The 16498-nt window shown below is 37.8% G+C and overlaps 1 protein-coding gene across 1 annotated transcript in view; it reads right to left on the minus strand.

The window, feature by feature from the left end:
- Window positions 1-1562: 1562 nt before the first annotated feature.
- tnca (tenascin Ca) overlaps window positions 1563-16498 on the minus strand; it is a 56811-nt gene continuing 41875 nt past the window's right edge. The window contains 13 exon segments of the mRNA XM_051892787.1: window positions 1563-2347; window positions 2458-2621; window positions 3104-3265; window positions 3358-3454; window positions 4077-4228; window positions 6087-6219; window positions 6806-6936; window positions 8018-8161; window positions 8474-8593; window positions 9212-9355; window positions 11948-12070; window positions 12990-13262; window positions 15918-16196. Coding sequence (XP_051748747.1) covers window positions 2237-2347; window positions 2458-2621; window positions 3104-3265; window positions 3358-3454; window positions 4077-4228; window positions 6087-6219; window positions 6806-6936; window positions 8018-8161; window positions 8474-8593; window positions 9212-9355; window positions 11948-12070; window positions 12990-13262; window positions 15918-16196 — 2033 coding nt within the window. The 3' untranslated portion in view covers window positions 1563-2236.

The following is a 16498-nucleotide window of genomic DNA, read 5'->3' on the forward strand; positions in this document are numbered from 1 at the left end:
AAGATAATTCAGTATCAATATGTATCGAAAAATCGTATTTTTGACAACATTGCTCTTCGTTTATTATTCCAGATGCCCTTTTAAAAGACTACAATTGAAAAATGTATATTGAGGCTATATATACACTGTTGTGCCAAAACATTATGGTCAGTCACAGGTGAGGTGCTTATTGTTGATCATCTCCTACTCCTAACAAGGTCACATATTAAGGTTTGGGTAGATTAGATGGTCAGCAAACAGGAATAAAGGAGTAAAGATCTGAGCGACTTTAACAAGGGCCAAATTGTTATGGCAAGCGACTGGATCAGAGAATCTCTGAAACGACAAGGCTTGTGTGTTCCTCCTGGTCAGCAGTGGTGAGAATTTACCAACAGTTTTCCTTGGAGGGATAAACCACAAACCGGAGGACAGGGTGTTGGGCACCCAAGGCTTATTGATGCACGAGGGCAATGAAGGCTATCCCGTCTGGTTCAGGCCAACAGAAGGTCTACTGTAGCACTTCGGCGCCAGCCCTCTGCCCAGCAACAAGCTTACACACTTCACACAAAACAATTTTAATGATGGATATGAAAGTGAAAGTGATGTGACGTGTAGCCAAGTATGGTGTCCCATACTCAGGAGTGCCTTGCTCAAGGGCACCTCAATTGTGGATAATGAGAGTGAAAGAGAGCGCTGTTTATTCACTCCCCCACCTACATTTGCTGCCGATACTGAGACTCGAACCCACGACCTTCTGGTTACAAGTCTGACTCTCTAACCATTAGGCCACAACTGCCCCACAACTGCCCCACAACTGCCCCACAACACGTATATATATGGGGCTGTGTAGCTAAAGACCAATCAGAGTGCCTATGATGACCCTTGTCCACCATCGAAAGCGCCTACAACGGGCACATGAGCGTCGGAACTGGACCTTGGAGCAGTGGAAGTCCCGTTGTCTTTTACATCACATGGATGGCTGTGTACGTGTGCTCTGTTTACCTGGAGAGGTGATGCACCAGGATCACTGTGGGATGACGACAAGCCGGTGGAGGGAGTGTGATGCCCTGGGCAATGTTCTTCTGGGAAACCCTGGGTCCGGCCATTCATGTGCACATAAATTTGACACATACCACCTACCTAAACATTGTTGCAGACCAGGACAATGGTGTTTTCTGATGGCAGTGGCTATTTCAGCAGGATAATACAGCTGCCACACTGCACACATTGATCAGGAATGGTTTGAGGAACATGATGAAGAGTTCAAGGTGTTGCCCTGGCCTCCAAATTCCCCAGATCTCAATCCAATTGAGCATCTGTGGGATGTGCTGGACCAACAAGTTTGATCCACGACGGCTCCACATTGCAACCTACAAGCCTTGAATGATCTGCTGCTGAGCTGATTTGCATCTTGGTGCCAGAAACCACAGGACACCTTCTGGGCTCTTGTAGAGTCCATGCTTCGGCGGGTCAGCGCTGTTTTTGGCAGCACACTTTAAATCAGTGGTATTTTTACTCTTTGAAAAATATTTTTTGGGGTAATGAATCTTTGGGATAGTTAAATACGGAAAATGACAAACATATCAATTCCAACATTACAAATTATATTTTTATTTCCTATTTTGTTGAAGACCAATTTTAGACATTCAAGGAGAAGAGATACAGTTTAATCGACACTTCTGCATTGAGGGATTATAGACATTTAGGACTCTATGGGGGAAAAAAAACAATACAAATAAATTTAAAACAAAACAAATGATCAATAATAAATCAATAGGTAAACTGGCTTGTCATACAAACTTTTCAGAAAATAATCACACTGAAATTTGCTTACTTTTTTTAGTTTTGAAAACACTTATTTGCACCATCCTGGCTGTCAGACCTGAGTGTGGTAATGATTCAGTCTCGAAAACTGAGCTAATAAAGCTAATCTAACTCCGTTAATAATTGTAATAGTTGAGACTCATTCTTATAGTGGTATTCTCATAGATCTGTTTTAGATTTGTTATAGGAAGATGGGTGTCACTTTCAAATATCACATTTCATCTGTCAAGTTTATGTAAAACTCTCTGCTAATCATGCAGCCTTTTATAACATATAAAAAGGATTGACGAAACAGTATTCTGTGGCATCCAATAACGTTGAGGTGAAAGACAAAGTTTGTATCACTAGAAGATTTTCACTTAGGAGTTTTAGTTGTGTCATGCTTTTGACCATGTGGGTTTTTGGAGAAAAGAGAAAGAGGGACATTTGAAGTCTATGATCTTTTCCGTCTGCTTTCCAAGTTTCTGAAATTTACTGGCCGGATCTTCATCTCCGCAAATGGAATCGAATGCTCGTGGCCTTTCCAGTGGAACCAATTGATGCCCTGTGAATTAAAAGAGTCGAATTTAATTTATGTAACAAAACATTTCAATGTTGCATATGTAGGGTTGTGAAGTACTTAATTGCTTTCAATATTTCAATGTGTTTTTTTACTTTGCTGTGACTGCTGTCTCCATATTTCCCCATCAGATTCACTCGATGGCAGTTTTTATACCAGAACGCTCCCTTGTAGGAGAGGGCACAGTTGGTGACGGCAATGTCATTGTCACCGTCATAAGTGGAGAAAGGTCTGTTCTGGTGATACGACAAGGAATCGCCTTAAGAGAGACAAAAACACAACATTGCATTACAAGCTAAATATTACAAAACCTTTGCAATTATTCGGTATGAAATATTAGAAATCACCTAAGAAAGAAGTAACATTAAGTATGCACGTATTCTAGGGTGAAATGATCTTTATTATGATCTTCATATTTGCATGATAATATGTACAAGTAATACCTTAAAAAAGGGCTTTGCACACAGAACACATGCAGTGCAATGGGTCTAAAGATGCATATTTTAAAAATTGCATTTATTTTAACTTTAGTGCTGCGTTTTTACTGTAGAATGGCGTGTCGTGCATGAGATGCTGCAAAAGATGCAAGACACAGTGGTCAAAGACATCCATCTAGTGTGTGTTTACATTGAAAATCAATGGAAAACTGTGCAGTGGAATGCAAAAATGCTTTCTATGTCGCTTTGGATAAAAGTGTTTACCAAATGCATAAATGTAAGTGTAAATGTTCATCTAATTCACCTGCAGTACCACTGTATGTACCAATCTGGATTTTGTAGCGAGAACGAGGGTCTCCGATGGAAAATTTATCATACACAGCAAACACACTCTCTTGTCCATCACGCAGGTCCACACGTATCTCATACTGACCAGCTGCTGTGATTTTGTGAAGATTCATCAGTCCTGAAAGACAACGATGCACAATCTTTGTCAGTGAAATGGACGGAGTAGATTTTAATGTTATAATGACATTAGCCTGTCAAATCGAGTCCCACCGAGCCAAAACTCATCGTTCATGTCACCGAATCCTAGAGTGTAGTTCTTCCAGTTCCTGTTGAAATCGACCTTGCCGCTCTGACGCCGTAGGAACACCTGTGGAAAATGGAGATGTTAAGAGTAGCTAACAAACACACACACAACAAGATCATTCGTTTACAGGTGAAGTGTGTCATTTTTTGCACCATTCTTCTTTATTGGCATCTATGGATCCATTAAGAATCTTTCCATTGCACAAAAGGCTCCGATTAGGTTCAGATTATGTTTTTCATGCTAAGACAACTTGTAAGTACTTTATTTGGATAACAAGACAATAATAATAGGTATTTGTACACGTAAATAATAACCGTATTTGAAGTTAATAAGGATCAATAAATAAAAACTGATACAAAAAAACATAATAAGTTACATTTATTTATTAATAAATGTACAACACAGACCGATGCAAACAGAGACATGCTTTTTAGGTCTGGTTTGTGTTCAAGAGCTTTTAAAAGCGTAAATGTCAACATTTCCATATATGTCTAAAGGATTGAAGTCTGAAAACAAGAGCTTATTGATGCAATCGATCAATCTGCTGTTTTATTCAAATGTTGCTCCTGGTCTGAGGCTTCCGTAAATGCATAGTTAAATTCATTGTACGCAAGTTGTAACTTAGAGCCCCTTTACGTCAAAACTAGGCTAAGTTGTATCGTACACACAACTTATCTCTACTCACCATCCAGCCTCCACCGTCAGTGGTCATGTCGCAGTAGACCTGGACCGGCTGTTTCGGATCTCCGGCTATGTAAATGGTGTACGGACCGGATGACGTCTCTCCGTTCAGCAGAGCTTCTGAGCAGTCCTTGGCGTTGCTGTAGGCCATGCCAACTGCACACACAAAACAAGGTTTGATTCAAGAATCAGACACTGATAATGAACGTAGATCACAAGAACTGCAGAATTCTGTGTGTCAAAACCCTTAAAACAGCTTTTTGGACGTGTTTTGGGTGCATGAAAAAGCAAACTTTTTGAAATCAGGTTTCAAAATGCAAGTATTTGAAAACAATACCATTATCGTCTCCATCTAAACTAAAAAACTTGGTGACAACGGTAATGTCATGCGCATGCGTATTATGTGTTCAGTCTATAGATGTGTAGTGTTTCTTTACAAAGTGACATCGCCATCTACTGGCCTGGCAGCAGAATACAGCGTTTTTAGTCGTTTTCACGGATCCGTGTGAACGGAGATCATTTGTCGTTCACGTTGTCGTCTGTGCGCAAAAAATGCAAAGGACAGCTTTTCCGTTTTTAGTACATCGTTGTCGTGTAAACGTACCCTAAGACAACGGCTGAGGGAGTGACTGTGAATTTTATATTTTCTCTCTTCTGACCACCATAATCAATCTCTCAATGTTGTTTTTTTGTCATAGAAATGCTTTTGTGGATTTTTCTTTTGCTGATGGAGCAAATGAGAATGCAAAAAATATATATATTTGTTGTATTTTGCATTCCAAGTTCTAGTTTACCCCACTATGATGACTTCTGCTTCTGAGAATCATGGAAATGTGAAAAGGGTCCATTGTAGGGCGTTAATGTTTTTGATTAAGATTACGAGAGCAAAAAACTAACGATGTGCAAAGATAAATCATTCATAATTAATACTGAAATATTCCATAAAAATAAGAATTTTCCATTTTGATTGCATGGTGACTTTAAGGGTGATTTGAAAAACCCATAATTCTATGCACATTTTCAAAGCTGTAGAACGTTTGTTTTGTTCGAGCTACGAGATCTCGCGATATTAAAATCTGAGGAGATTTCTCGTCGAGTGAAAAGCTGTCTCACAATATCACCATGATGGAGCGTGAGGGTGAAATTTGCATAGAATATGCCACCGCTACGTTTACATTACATTACGGTGCCCACCCCGGCACTGCCTCCACTGTTGTTTTGCTTTTTTTGATAGAAATAAAAAACATTTTATTCAGTTGGATAACGGTCTCTTCATTTGTAAACTATTGTAAATGTCTGCTCTGCTCATCCAGCACAAGCTGCAGAGTCGCACACAGTGCAGCAGGAATCACAGTTCACTGATCACATGACGGGAGAAAGGCGAGATGACTGACAAGACCATGGCGGAGGATTCATTGCGCAACAGAGCCTAAGCATCTGAATGTCTTATCTTGTAGAATGTGCAATCAGCACCACCGCTCCCTATACACAGAGCATGTGCAATCGCAAATTCGAAAGCGAAAGTAAAACGCGAGCTCCCTAATACGTGCAAATTAGGCTACATAAAATATCAAACCTATCTTAGGCTGGGCTGTGTAGTTGTAACCACCTCTTAGCTCTGGTGTGTTGTGTTATTTGTTATATTGTTGTCTTTCAATGCATATGATAATTCACACTCAGAAAGTAGAACTGAAATGACATTCATTACAATATGATTAGTTATAACATTTCAAAATGCACCTGCAGACTATTTTACCAGTCATGAATTTCTCGTCTCATCTCGTGAGCTAAGTGTCTCATCGCACCCCTAATTATGATACAGCTTGATTTGTTGGGTCCAGAGTTCTTTTTCAATTCTGATCTCGACCTCGGACAGATGTAACTGAACTAAGGGAGAAAACGTGCCAGGTTCTAAAACAAACACTCCAAAAGAGGCAGGTTTGAGCACTAGTAATATAGTTAATATTATTTGTGCTACATAAGAAACAGCGGCGTGTGTATTAAAGTGACTGACCAGTGGTGAAGACGGTGCTGATACTCTTGCTCCTCTTGTCCTCAGAGACGGCCTGCAGTCTGACAGTGTATTCTGTGGTGCTTCTCAGATCAGATAGAGTGTGTGAGGTGACAGATGGGTCTAGATTCAATTCCTGTGTTAACATACATCAGTTATGCTCTGAATTTCAGTAAAAAAAACACATCTTTTTAGCAAATATTTTTAATATTTAATATTTATTGCTAGTATGTATCATATATTTTTTTGTAATGTGTTGTAGCGCTTTTAGTATAAGAAAAGCGCATTACAAATAAAAAGTATTCATTAGTATTGATGACTAATCGTATCCAGAAATATTATTCTATAATTTGCACAACTTTCGTCTTTGGTTTAAACTATCCCCATTATCCACCTTATATTTAATGTAAGAGCGGACAAGGCTATTTGTAACTTGAATGTGTGAGGCTTACGGTGTCATTTACTTCTGGTTATTTGACCTGTACAAAAACAGTCCGTTATGCTGCTTTATATTGCAAATTGGTATATTATTTTAATTTATCATCATAATTATAAACACAGTGGTTTGTAGTGCAAACAGTTTTAGCATTTACTACACTTTTTTTTCATTTAGTTATTTACCGACAGCAGCTAATGAACCAGAAGAGTCACACATTCACAGAATGCAGCTTACTTTGTGGATATGGCATTTGAAAGTTACTAGTATGTGAGAAATGCCTGACCCTGACATCCCCGTCAGATGCTTCAAAGGTCAGTATATAGCCGGTGATGGCTGCCCGGGGCGGCTTCCAGGTGAGAACAGCGCTTTCTGTCTGAATATTACTGGCAACCAGATCACGCGGAGCATCCGCATCTACATAACAATCAGAATACATTCATGCTTATTCAGGCAATAAAATGAAAGAGAAATAAAATGACAGCATTTTTAGTGAAGACAAATCCAAAACTCTAAAGTTCTATTACTGATGGATTATGGGAGAATACATTTTTATTTACAGAATTGTTGTTTTGACAAAACAGAAAAAAATATATTTTTCATGATATTATCCAGGTATTTGGAACTAAAATTTTTTGTATTGATTATCAAATGCTAGGCAAAACATACAATATGTAAAATATATATTTTTTATTTTATTATTAACATTTTTAAAATTATTATTATAATTATTTTTTGTACATTTTCAATCAAGATATATGTAAGAAATTAATAGGAAATTTCTTTAAAAAAATAAAACAACATTGAAACATTTGTTAAAGCTGCTTTTAATATTTATTATTATTATTATTATTATTATTATTATTTCATAATTTTTTTGTGATACATTAAATGGTTTTCATTCTCGATCAGGACACATATGAGAAATTAATAGGACATTTCCTAAACAAATAAAACAAAACAAAACATTAAAAGTTGTGTTAAAGCTGCTTTTAATAATATTATTATTATTGTTTCATAAATAACTTTTTTGTGATACATTAAATGGTTTTCAATTAATATGACATGTCCTAAAAAATAAATAAATAAATAAAACATTAAAAGTTGTGTTAAAGCTGCTTTTAATAGCATTATTTTTTTTTATTGTTACTATTATTATTATTATTATTATTACTATTTTAAGAATTTTTTTAATGCATTAAATGTTTTTTTTTCTTCAGTCAGGACACATGAAAAATGAATCTTAAAAAAATAAAACAAACATAAAACATTATTTTTATATTTTAATCTTAAATATTTAATATTAATATTTATGTGTTTTGCATAAAAAACACAGCACATGCATAACAGAATTTCACTATGATTTTATATATAAATCCTCACTGTTTTATGGGAATAAGCCATCTCAACTCTTCAATAATGCTGTGAAGCTGTATCTAATGTGGCCTATAGGGGGCGCTGGAGCACTAGTAATGGTTGAATGGTGACTGCAGCTCACCTGTTGTGAAGTCTGTGGTCGCTGGAACACTTTTCTGTCGGTTTCTTATGGCATAAACATTGACTGTGTATTGAGTTGCTGGAGCCAGTGAACTCATCTCATACTCTACAGTGTTGCCAGAAACCTGCTCTGATATCGGTGGCACTTTGGAGAAAAATACAAGAATCAGAAGTTAATAATCCATAAACTTAAAAAGATAGAGCTTAAAACATATGAGAGAAAAAAAGATAATACAGTAAACTGAATAACAGGTGTGGGATTTCTTTTTTTCGGTGACAACAAGGTATATTTTGGGGAAGCAGTGACAGCAGTGTCCTGCAGCGTGACGTGCGATACTGAGATATCTAAAACTATTTTTGCTCTACTCAGTGCGAATAGCACAAGAGACAATACATACAAGTCAAACATGAATAAAGAAAGCCCAAAATAGAGCAACAGAGAGCAGGAGGTTCCCACCAGTGTCTGCGCTGTATGTGATGACATATCCATCCACAGTCGCAACTGCAGGTTGCCACAGCAACAGCGCCTTCGTGTCAGTGACATTGACAGCAGTCAGGCTGCGTGGCGTATCCAGGGCTGGAGGTATATAAAAAAAAAAATAAAAAAAATAAATTATTAAAAAAATAAAAATAAAAGAAGAAAAAAAACTATATTTTGCTATGATATTATTGCTATATATAAAATAAATATATATAATATATAAAATATAGCCTATATAAAATCAATATAGTCATGGTATTAGTTATGGAACTGACTTGACACTATTATCTTCTTTACAGGTGAAACTGAATTTGTTTTCATAATTGATGAATTTTATAACATTAACACTGTTAATTATTGTGAAACTGCTTTGAAACGATCTGTATTGTATAAAGTGCAATAGAAATAAATGTCACTTATTTTGTTATATGTAAAAAAAAAATATATATATATAAAAAAGTCAAATAAAAAAAAAGTATTTTGTTAAGGTATATTTTGTTATATACAAAATAAATGTCATATATATTTATATAAAGTATATTTAGATCATTTATATTATAATTGTATAAATTAATTGTATATATTTTCATGCCTTTACATCTGAATGTGCATGAATTACTGATTTGTTATATTATATTATATTGTTAAGTTTGAGCAATACTGATGCTTATCTTGAAAACACCACTAACTAACCAGTTAAGTGACTTAACCGACCTGTAGTAAGTGTGTCGGACACTGGTTCGCTCTCCTCCAGACCTTTCAATGCAATAACTGACACCTGATACATCTCTCCAGGAATCAGATTTGTTAGCGAAACCTGAGATTGTGACCCGTCCACCGTCACGATCATGGGAGTACCTGGAAATACACAGAAGAGAAGCAATAACGTATGAATTTCATCAAAGTGAGTGTTTGTAACTGTGCTCAAAATTTGCTCAGTGTCATTTAAGGCAAGAAACTAGGGTTAAAAGGGTTAAAAAATAGATACTAAAAAATAGATCACCATACTTTCCACAGTTTATTTAATACATTAAGGCCTGGTTTCACAGACAGGTCTTAGCCTAAGCCAGGATTAGGCCTTAGTTCAATTAAGGCATTTAAGTAGTTTTTATAAATGTTCACTAGAAAAAAAACATTACTGGTGTGCATCTTGAGACAAAAAAATGGCACTGACACATTTTAAGATACACTATATTGCCAAAAGTTTTGGGACGCCTGCCCGTTTAATATGGAGTTGGCCCACCCTTTGCAGCTATAACAGCTTCAACTCTTCTGGGATGGCTTTCCACAAGGTTTCCCACAAAGTTGGGAGCATGAAATTGTCCAAAATGTCTTGGTATGCTGAAGCATTAAGAGTTCCTTTCACTGGAACTAAGGGGCCAAGCCCAACCCCTGAAAAACAACCCCACACCATAATCCCCCTCCACCAAACTTTACACTTGGCACAATGCAGTCAGGCAAGTACCGTTCTCCTGGCAACTGCCAAACCCAGACTCGTCCATCGGATTGCCAGACAGAGAAGCGTGATTCGTCACTCCAGAGAACACGTCTCCACTGCTCTAGAGTCCAGTGGCGGTGTGCTTTATGCTAATGCTGATGTAAGGCTTGGATGCAGCTGCTCGGCCATGGAAACCCATTCCATGAAGCTCTCTACACACTGTTCTTGAGCTAATCTGAAGGCCACACGAAGTTGGGAGGTCTGTAGCTATTGACTCTGCAGAAAGTTGGCGACTTCTGTTCACTCTGCGCCTCATCATGCGCTGACCCCGCTCTGTGATTTTACGTGGCCTACCACTTCGTGGCTGAGTTGCTGTTGTTCCCAGTTGCTTCAGCTTTGTTATGATACCACTAACAGTTGACCGTAGAATATTTAGTAGTGAGGAAATTGCACAGGTGGCAACCTATCACGGTACCACGCCTGAATTCACTGAGCTCCTGAGAGCGACCCATTCTTTCACAAATGTTTGTAGAAGCAGTCTGCATGCCTAGGTGCTTGATTTTATACACCTGTGGCCATGGAAGTGATTGGAACACCTGAACTCAATCATTTGGAGGGGTTTATCAATACTTTTGGAAATATAGTGTATGTCAGTACAAGTTACTTTCAGTTAAAACAGCTCAAACATTCATTGTCTGTGAAACCGGGGGTATGACAATTGTTTTGTATTACAAGTTTTCTAAAATGTTATGTTTAAATATGCACAAATTTGCATACATTCCGAGAACAGAAATCTGAACACTGCATGCCAGGTTTTGTTAACATATTCCCCTGGTTTCACAGACCAGGTTTAAGCTAGTCCTAGATTAAAATGCATGCTTAAGCTTTTTTAACTAAAAGTAACTTGTACTGACATATTTTAAAATATGTCACTGACATTGTTTTGTCTCAAGATGCACACTAGTGATGTTTTTTTCTAGGGTATGTTTATAAAAGCTACTTAAATACCCTAATTGAACTAAGGCCTAATCCTGGCTTAATCTAAACCCTGTCTGTGAAACCGGGCCATTAAAGATAAAGGTTTTTGCAAAGGGGATTTCATTTTGGATATCACTTTTATCACTCCAGAAATCAGAAAACTATAGAAGCTTGTTTCCGCCACTGAATAAAAAAGTAAAAAAAAAAAAGGTAATTGCGACTTTTTATCTCACAATTCTGATTTTTTTTCCTCGCAATTGCGAATTTATATCTTGCAATTCTGACTTCTTTTCTCAGAATTGTGATCTCACAGTTCTGACAATATAACTCGCAATTGCCACTTTATATCACGCAAATCTGAGAAAAAAGTCAGAATTGTAAGATAAAAAGTCGCAATACCTTTTTTATTTTTTATTCAGTGGCGGAAACAAGCTTCCATAGAAAACACTGTCAGAAAAATACATTATTTTTATTTAAAATATTAGGAATAAAATGTTATATAAAGCAGGTGAATGGTATATGAACAACCCCCTCTAAAACCCTTCAGAATATAGATAGGAATGAATCTGTAAAGTTCGATTTTTTCTTTGTCTTTGCAACTACATGTCAACTTATTCTACTAACTCGAACCTAAACACTAACACCTAACTACCAATACTCTAATGAAAGTTAGTTGACATGTAGTCAACTAGTTACTTCTAGTTAGTAGAATATATATAATAACTGGCGATTTTTAGTGGTCTTCATTTTCAACACTAGATCTGACCCAGTCGTCTAGCCATCGCAATTTGGCCCTTGTCAAACTCGCTCAAATCCTTACACTTGCCCATTTTTCCTGCTTCTAACACATCAACTTTGAGGACAAAATGTTCACTTGCTGCCTAATATATCCCACCCACTAACAGGTGCCGTGATGAAGAGATAATCAGTGTTATTCACTTCACCTGTCAGTGGTCATAATATTATGCCTGATTGGTGTATCAATAGTAATGTTTTCAAGCCTTCCTCAGGGTTTTAAGAGGACCAGCACTTGCCTCCTTGGACTGGGAAGTATGTGATTCTGTAGGAGTCCGGTTGGGCACGCGGTACACTCCAGTAAACCACAGCTGATGTATCCGTGATGTCAGAGAAACGAAGTTCGCGTGGAGCTCCAAGGCCTGCCAGACAGCAATGCAGATATATATATTTAACAATGTCAAGAAGAAAATGTTGAAAATTGGGAAAATTTTCCACCCAGGGTCCTTATGGCCATTAAGATATGAAGCTAATTAATACAGCCACTTAAAAATGGACAAAGAAAGACCAACATCAAACACTGAACTGCAGGAGAAGTGGGCCTTTCCCCGGTGCAATGAAAAAGGCCTAAAAGAAAGATTCGTTAGTCATAGTAGTGCAAGTTTCCATTCCAAGAAACATCCACAAATGCTCCCATTTGTAACATGATCAATCATGCCAAAATCATTAAACTGCATTCCACAAATTTAACCTGGAGCGAGACAATGACAAAAAGAAGGCATGTTATTTAGATCAGACCATTTACATAAACCAACACAGAATCATTAGTTCTCAGGGCATGCGGACAAAATAACATCACTTTTCCCAACAATGATGTGCAGAAAAATGTAACTTGATGGTTTAGTAGTGAAATGAACATCAGGAGACTTTCCTCTGGATGCATGAACATACACAACGTTCCTTTGTGAGAGGAAAGGAAGCATGCAAGGTTAAAGTCAACATGAGGTCTTACTTCATGAACATTTGTCAAAATGTCTTTTCTCAGCTTCTTAAAGCATCCACTTGTCAAGCCCCAACCAATATTTTTTTCTTGTTGAATATTCTGTTTAATTTGGTGCATATCTGCTGTTGACTTTAACCCTGGATTGAAACATATCATGATAGATACATTTCAAATCACGGTGCACCAAAGATTAACACATCAGTACCTGTTTAGGATGAAGAGTGTTATTTAGCTGTTAAAGATCATAATTCCACCACATTGCAGCCAAGAAAGCCCTCTCAAATCCAGAAATGAAGCAGACCATTTGACAAGCAATCCTATTACACTGAACACAATACCTGTTCTCGCAACAGCAGTAACGGGTTGGGAGCGATGTTCCAACGTGACACCGTAAAGCTCAATTTCATATTCAGTTCCCCCCAAAAGCTGTGTTAACACTTTGGTTCTTTCATCACCTGGCACAACAAACTCTCGAGGGTGGGAGAGCTTTCTCGAATCTCTTACTTTGACCACAAATCGATCAAAAACGTCGTCTTCTGCAGTCCAGGCCAGCCGGAAACTCTCAGGGGTGACATCCGACACGAAAAGGTGCTCAATCTCTGGTTCTGCCTCTGATTAACAGGGGGAAATGTGTCTTTTTCTTGTTTTAACAAGGAAAAGAGTTTGAGTTCATTTCCAACTACCTGCCGGTCTCCAACCATTGGACATGCATCAAGTAGTATGACTACTTCTTGTGTTAGTTACACCCTGGACATATAACAATGATGTACACACGTCCCTTTATGACTTTTGACACCATAGTACGGCATTGCAAATCACGCACACCACTTACAAGCCCAGGGTTGCAAAATTCTGGGAATTTTCAAAGTTGGAAACTTTCCATGGGAATTAACGGCAACATATGGGAATTAATGGGAATTAACAGGGAACTTCTTGCAGCGTAATCTTGGTAAAAACAACCAGATATAATGCAAACTCAGTTGAATTTCTACCCTGCACATTACTCAATCACAGTCAAAAATGTCCTTTTAAAAAAATTTATCAGTTTGCATGCATGACTGCTTATGACCAAACAAAATGTTTATATTTACTGTATGCTTGTATATGATACAGTTTGTATAAGTTACCCCAAATTTCCAATTAATTCTCTTTAACTCCCATAAGTTTCCAATTTGGAATGTTTCCAAAATTCCCCAGCTTAACTTTCCATGGAAAGTTTCTGGAAATATACCAGAATGTTTCTGCCCATTTGCAACCCTACATAAGACATATTTCTACTGTACAGTGATTTTATGCAAGACTGTATTTCCTTCTGAGCTGCATCATACAAGACCTCAGGCCTCATACTGGTGAAAAACCTTGATGAAACCTGATGATATGAGACTTAAATATTGATGGATATAGTTTTTGCCAGCCATTTAAGTAGAAAACACAGTTTAAATATGGCATCAGACATGTGGGACAAGTGAGCAATGTATTGTGCACTAGAAACAAAGCAACAGACTTTATCGATGGAGGAGACCTGGCAAATAAACAAGGGACAGTGTTGAGGAGGTAGTTGAGTTTCCCAACCAAAGCTTAGATCAAACATCATGTCATCTTCTAGAATATGGACTGTGACATCTAAGAGGACGTGTAAACACAGGACATGTTCTTGCGTTCCATTTGCATTATTTTTAATGACCCTGGTGAAATAGGGTGGACCTCAATGGCAACTCTCAAATTATATTTTACAATAGGCCTACATGGGCTAAAAATAATTTGACAATTACGATTAGTTAAATTTGATATATTGTCAGGCAGCTGTTTAATGAAAACAACAAAATCCATTAATTAATAAAATAACCAATGTAACAATAACAGATGAAGAACAATAAAAGAAGGTAAAAATCATAGGTGGAGCATCAAAGGTTTCTATTTACAACAGAATTTTGGCAGTGTTGAGCAATGTAGCCAATTGCAGACATGATTGTTGATTTCTTGAACAATGGCCAATCAGAGGCGTTTAAGAATCCTCTCAAAGCCAGAGTTTTTGTCTAGTGCTGAGTTCTGAACGCTCGCAAAGTGTAGACATTATGTAAATAAGAGATTAATTGTGCAGTGTAGACAGATTTATTGATTATAATGGACCTTCGTGAGATCACGTCATCCCAATGAACTAAGATGAGTGACAACTGTTTAGCGATAAAGGGAGTGCTTTTTGCACTCTTTCTAGGCCCTTATGTAGCCTCGCCACTTTAACACGGTTACACTTTATTTCGATGGTCTACTTTAGACATTCTACTAACTATAAATAACTTTGCAACTACGTCAACTACCTCTCATTAAAATATTAGTAGACTGTAGTAGACTGTTAGGTTAGGGTTAGGTGTTAGGGTTAGTAGAATAAGTTGACATGTAGTTGCAAATTCACTTATAGTCAGTAGAATGTCTGTTGGGGAGTATCAAAATAAAGTGTTAGCAGATATTAAGCAGACTACTAATACTCTAATGAGAGTTAGTATGTAGTTGTGTAACCCCTCAGGTCCTACTTGCCCCGCTCTGTGCAGGCCTTGAACTCTGAGCTCTGGCGTGGGAGGTAGGTTCGCTAACAAGGAGGCTAAACACTGCTCTCACTAGCAATAACATTGTTTCGTCAGTACAGTTTGAACTATAGCATCAAACTAATTGAATCAGCAATCAAAACCTCACTCCCATCCAAGTCATGACACCAGTGTAACCTACTTGGTCCTACTTGCCCCGCTCTGTGCGGGCTTCGAACCCAGGTCTCCGGCATGGGAGGCGGGCACGCTAACAAGGAGGATAAAGACTGCTCTTACTAGTAATAACATTGTTTTCATCAGTACAGTTTGAACTACAGCATTTGAAAGATTTAAATTGCAGCAAATCAGTGCTAATTTTAAAACGACTGACCAATCAGATGCAACAACAGCGGGGGACGAGAAAAGCATATTGAGTGTACAATACACATACTAGCGCACTTATGCACTATTCTATGATGTTTTTAAGTATGAATAGTGCGAGTAGTGCGTTCACACAGAAAATTCCACAAAGAAAAAGTGCACTTTAAATAGTCAGATGATGCATGTCCTTAATCTTAAACATGTCCTGTGCATACAACCTCTGAAAATTGCAACAGCAGTAAAATATTTTCTGTTAAATATTAAAAACATTTTGATTGGCAACAAAGTAAAAACTACTAAGCTTGGGCAGTGAAAGCTCTGAAGTGAAGGAGTGACGTGCAGTTGAAAAGCAGAAAGCGGTACCTGTAACAGCCACTGTGGTGATTGGACGAGACTGTAACCCATTCCCTGACACCCCGGTCACACTGACCTCATAGCCAATGCCAGTAATCAGGCCCAAAACATCCAGTAAGGTCTGGTTTCCTGGCACTACGAACTCTTGTGGCTCCAGCAGCTGGCCAGAGTCCGACACCTTTACCTGAAAATGGCTGAAGCCCTCAGAGGAATCTGCTTCCCAGGACACCCGAAATCCGTATGGGGTAATATCCGAAATGGTGAGGTTTTCCACTTTAGGTAATGACGCTGGGTTACGTGGTACAGGATTCATTTGGGTCCCGTAGTTGCAGTGTTATAGGAGGGGACAATACAGGGTGAGGATGTATAATTGATTCTGCAGTGATTGCAAGGTCAAAATAGCTTGTTATTTGTCAAATGTTTCTTATTAATTTGTCAATATAAAGTTATTATTGCATGAGCTTTCTGGTTTCTCCATCGTAAAATAATTGAGTATTCAGTGGGTGCAATACAACTGCATGCATACGCAATGACAAAAACTGGAATGAATCTAATCATCCGTGCTAATATAACTTAACAACATGGGGTCA

The sequence above is a fragment of the Ctenopharyngodon idella genome, chromosome 5, assembly GCF_019924925.1.
Source record: "Ctenopharyngodon idella isolate HZGC_01 chromosome 5, HZGC01, whole genome shotgun sequence".
Taxonomy (NCBI): Eukaryota; Metazoa; Chordata; class Actinopteri; order Cypriniformes; family Xenocyprididae; genus Ctenopharyngodon; species Ctenopharyngodon idella.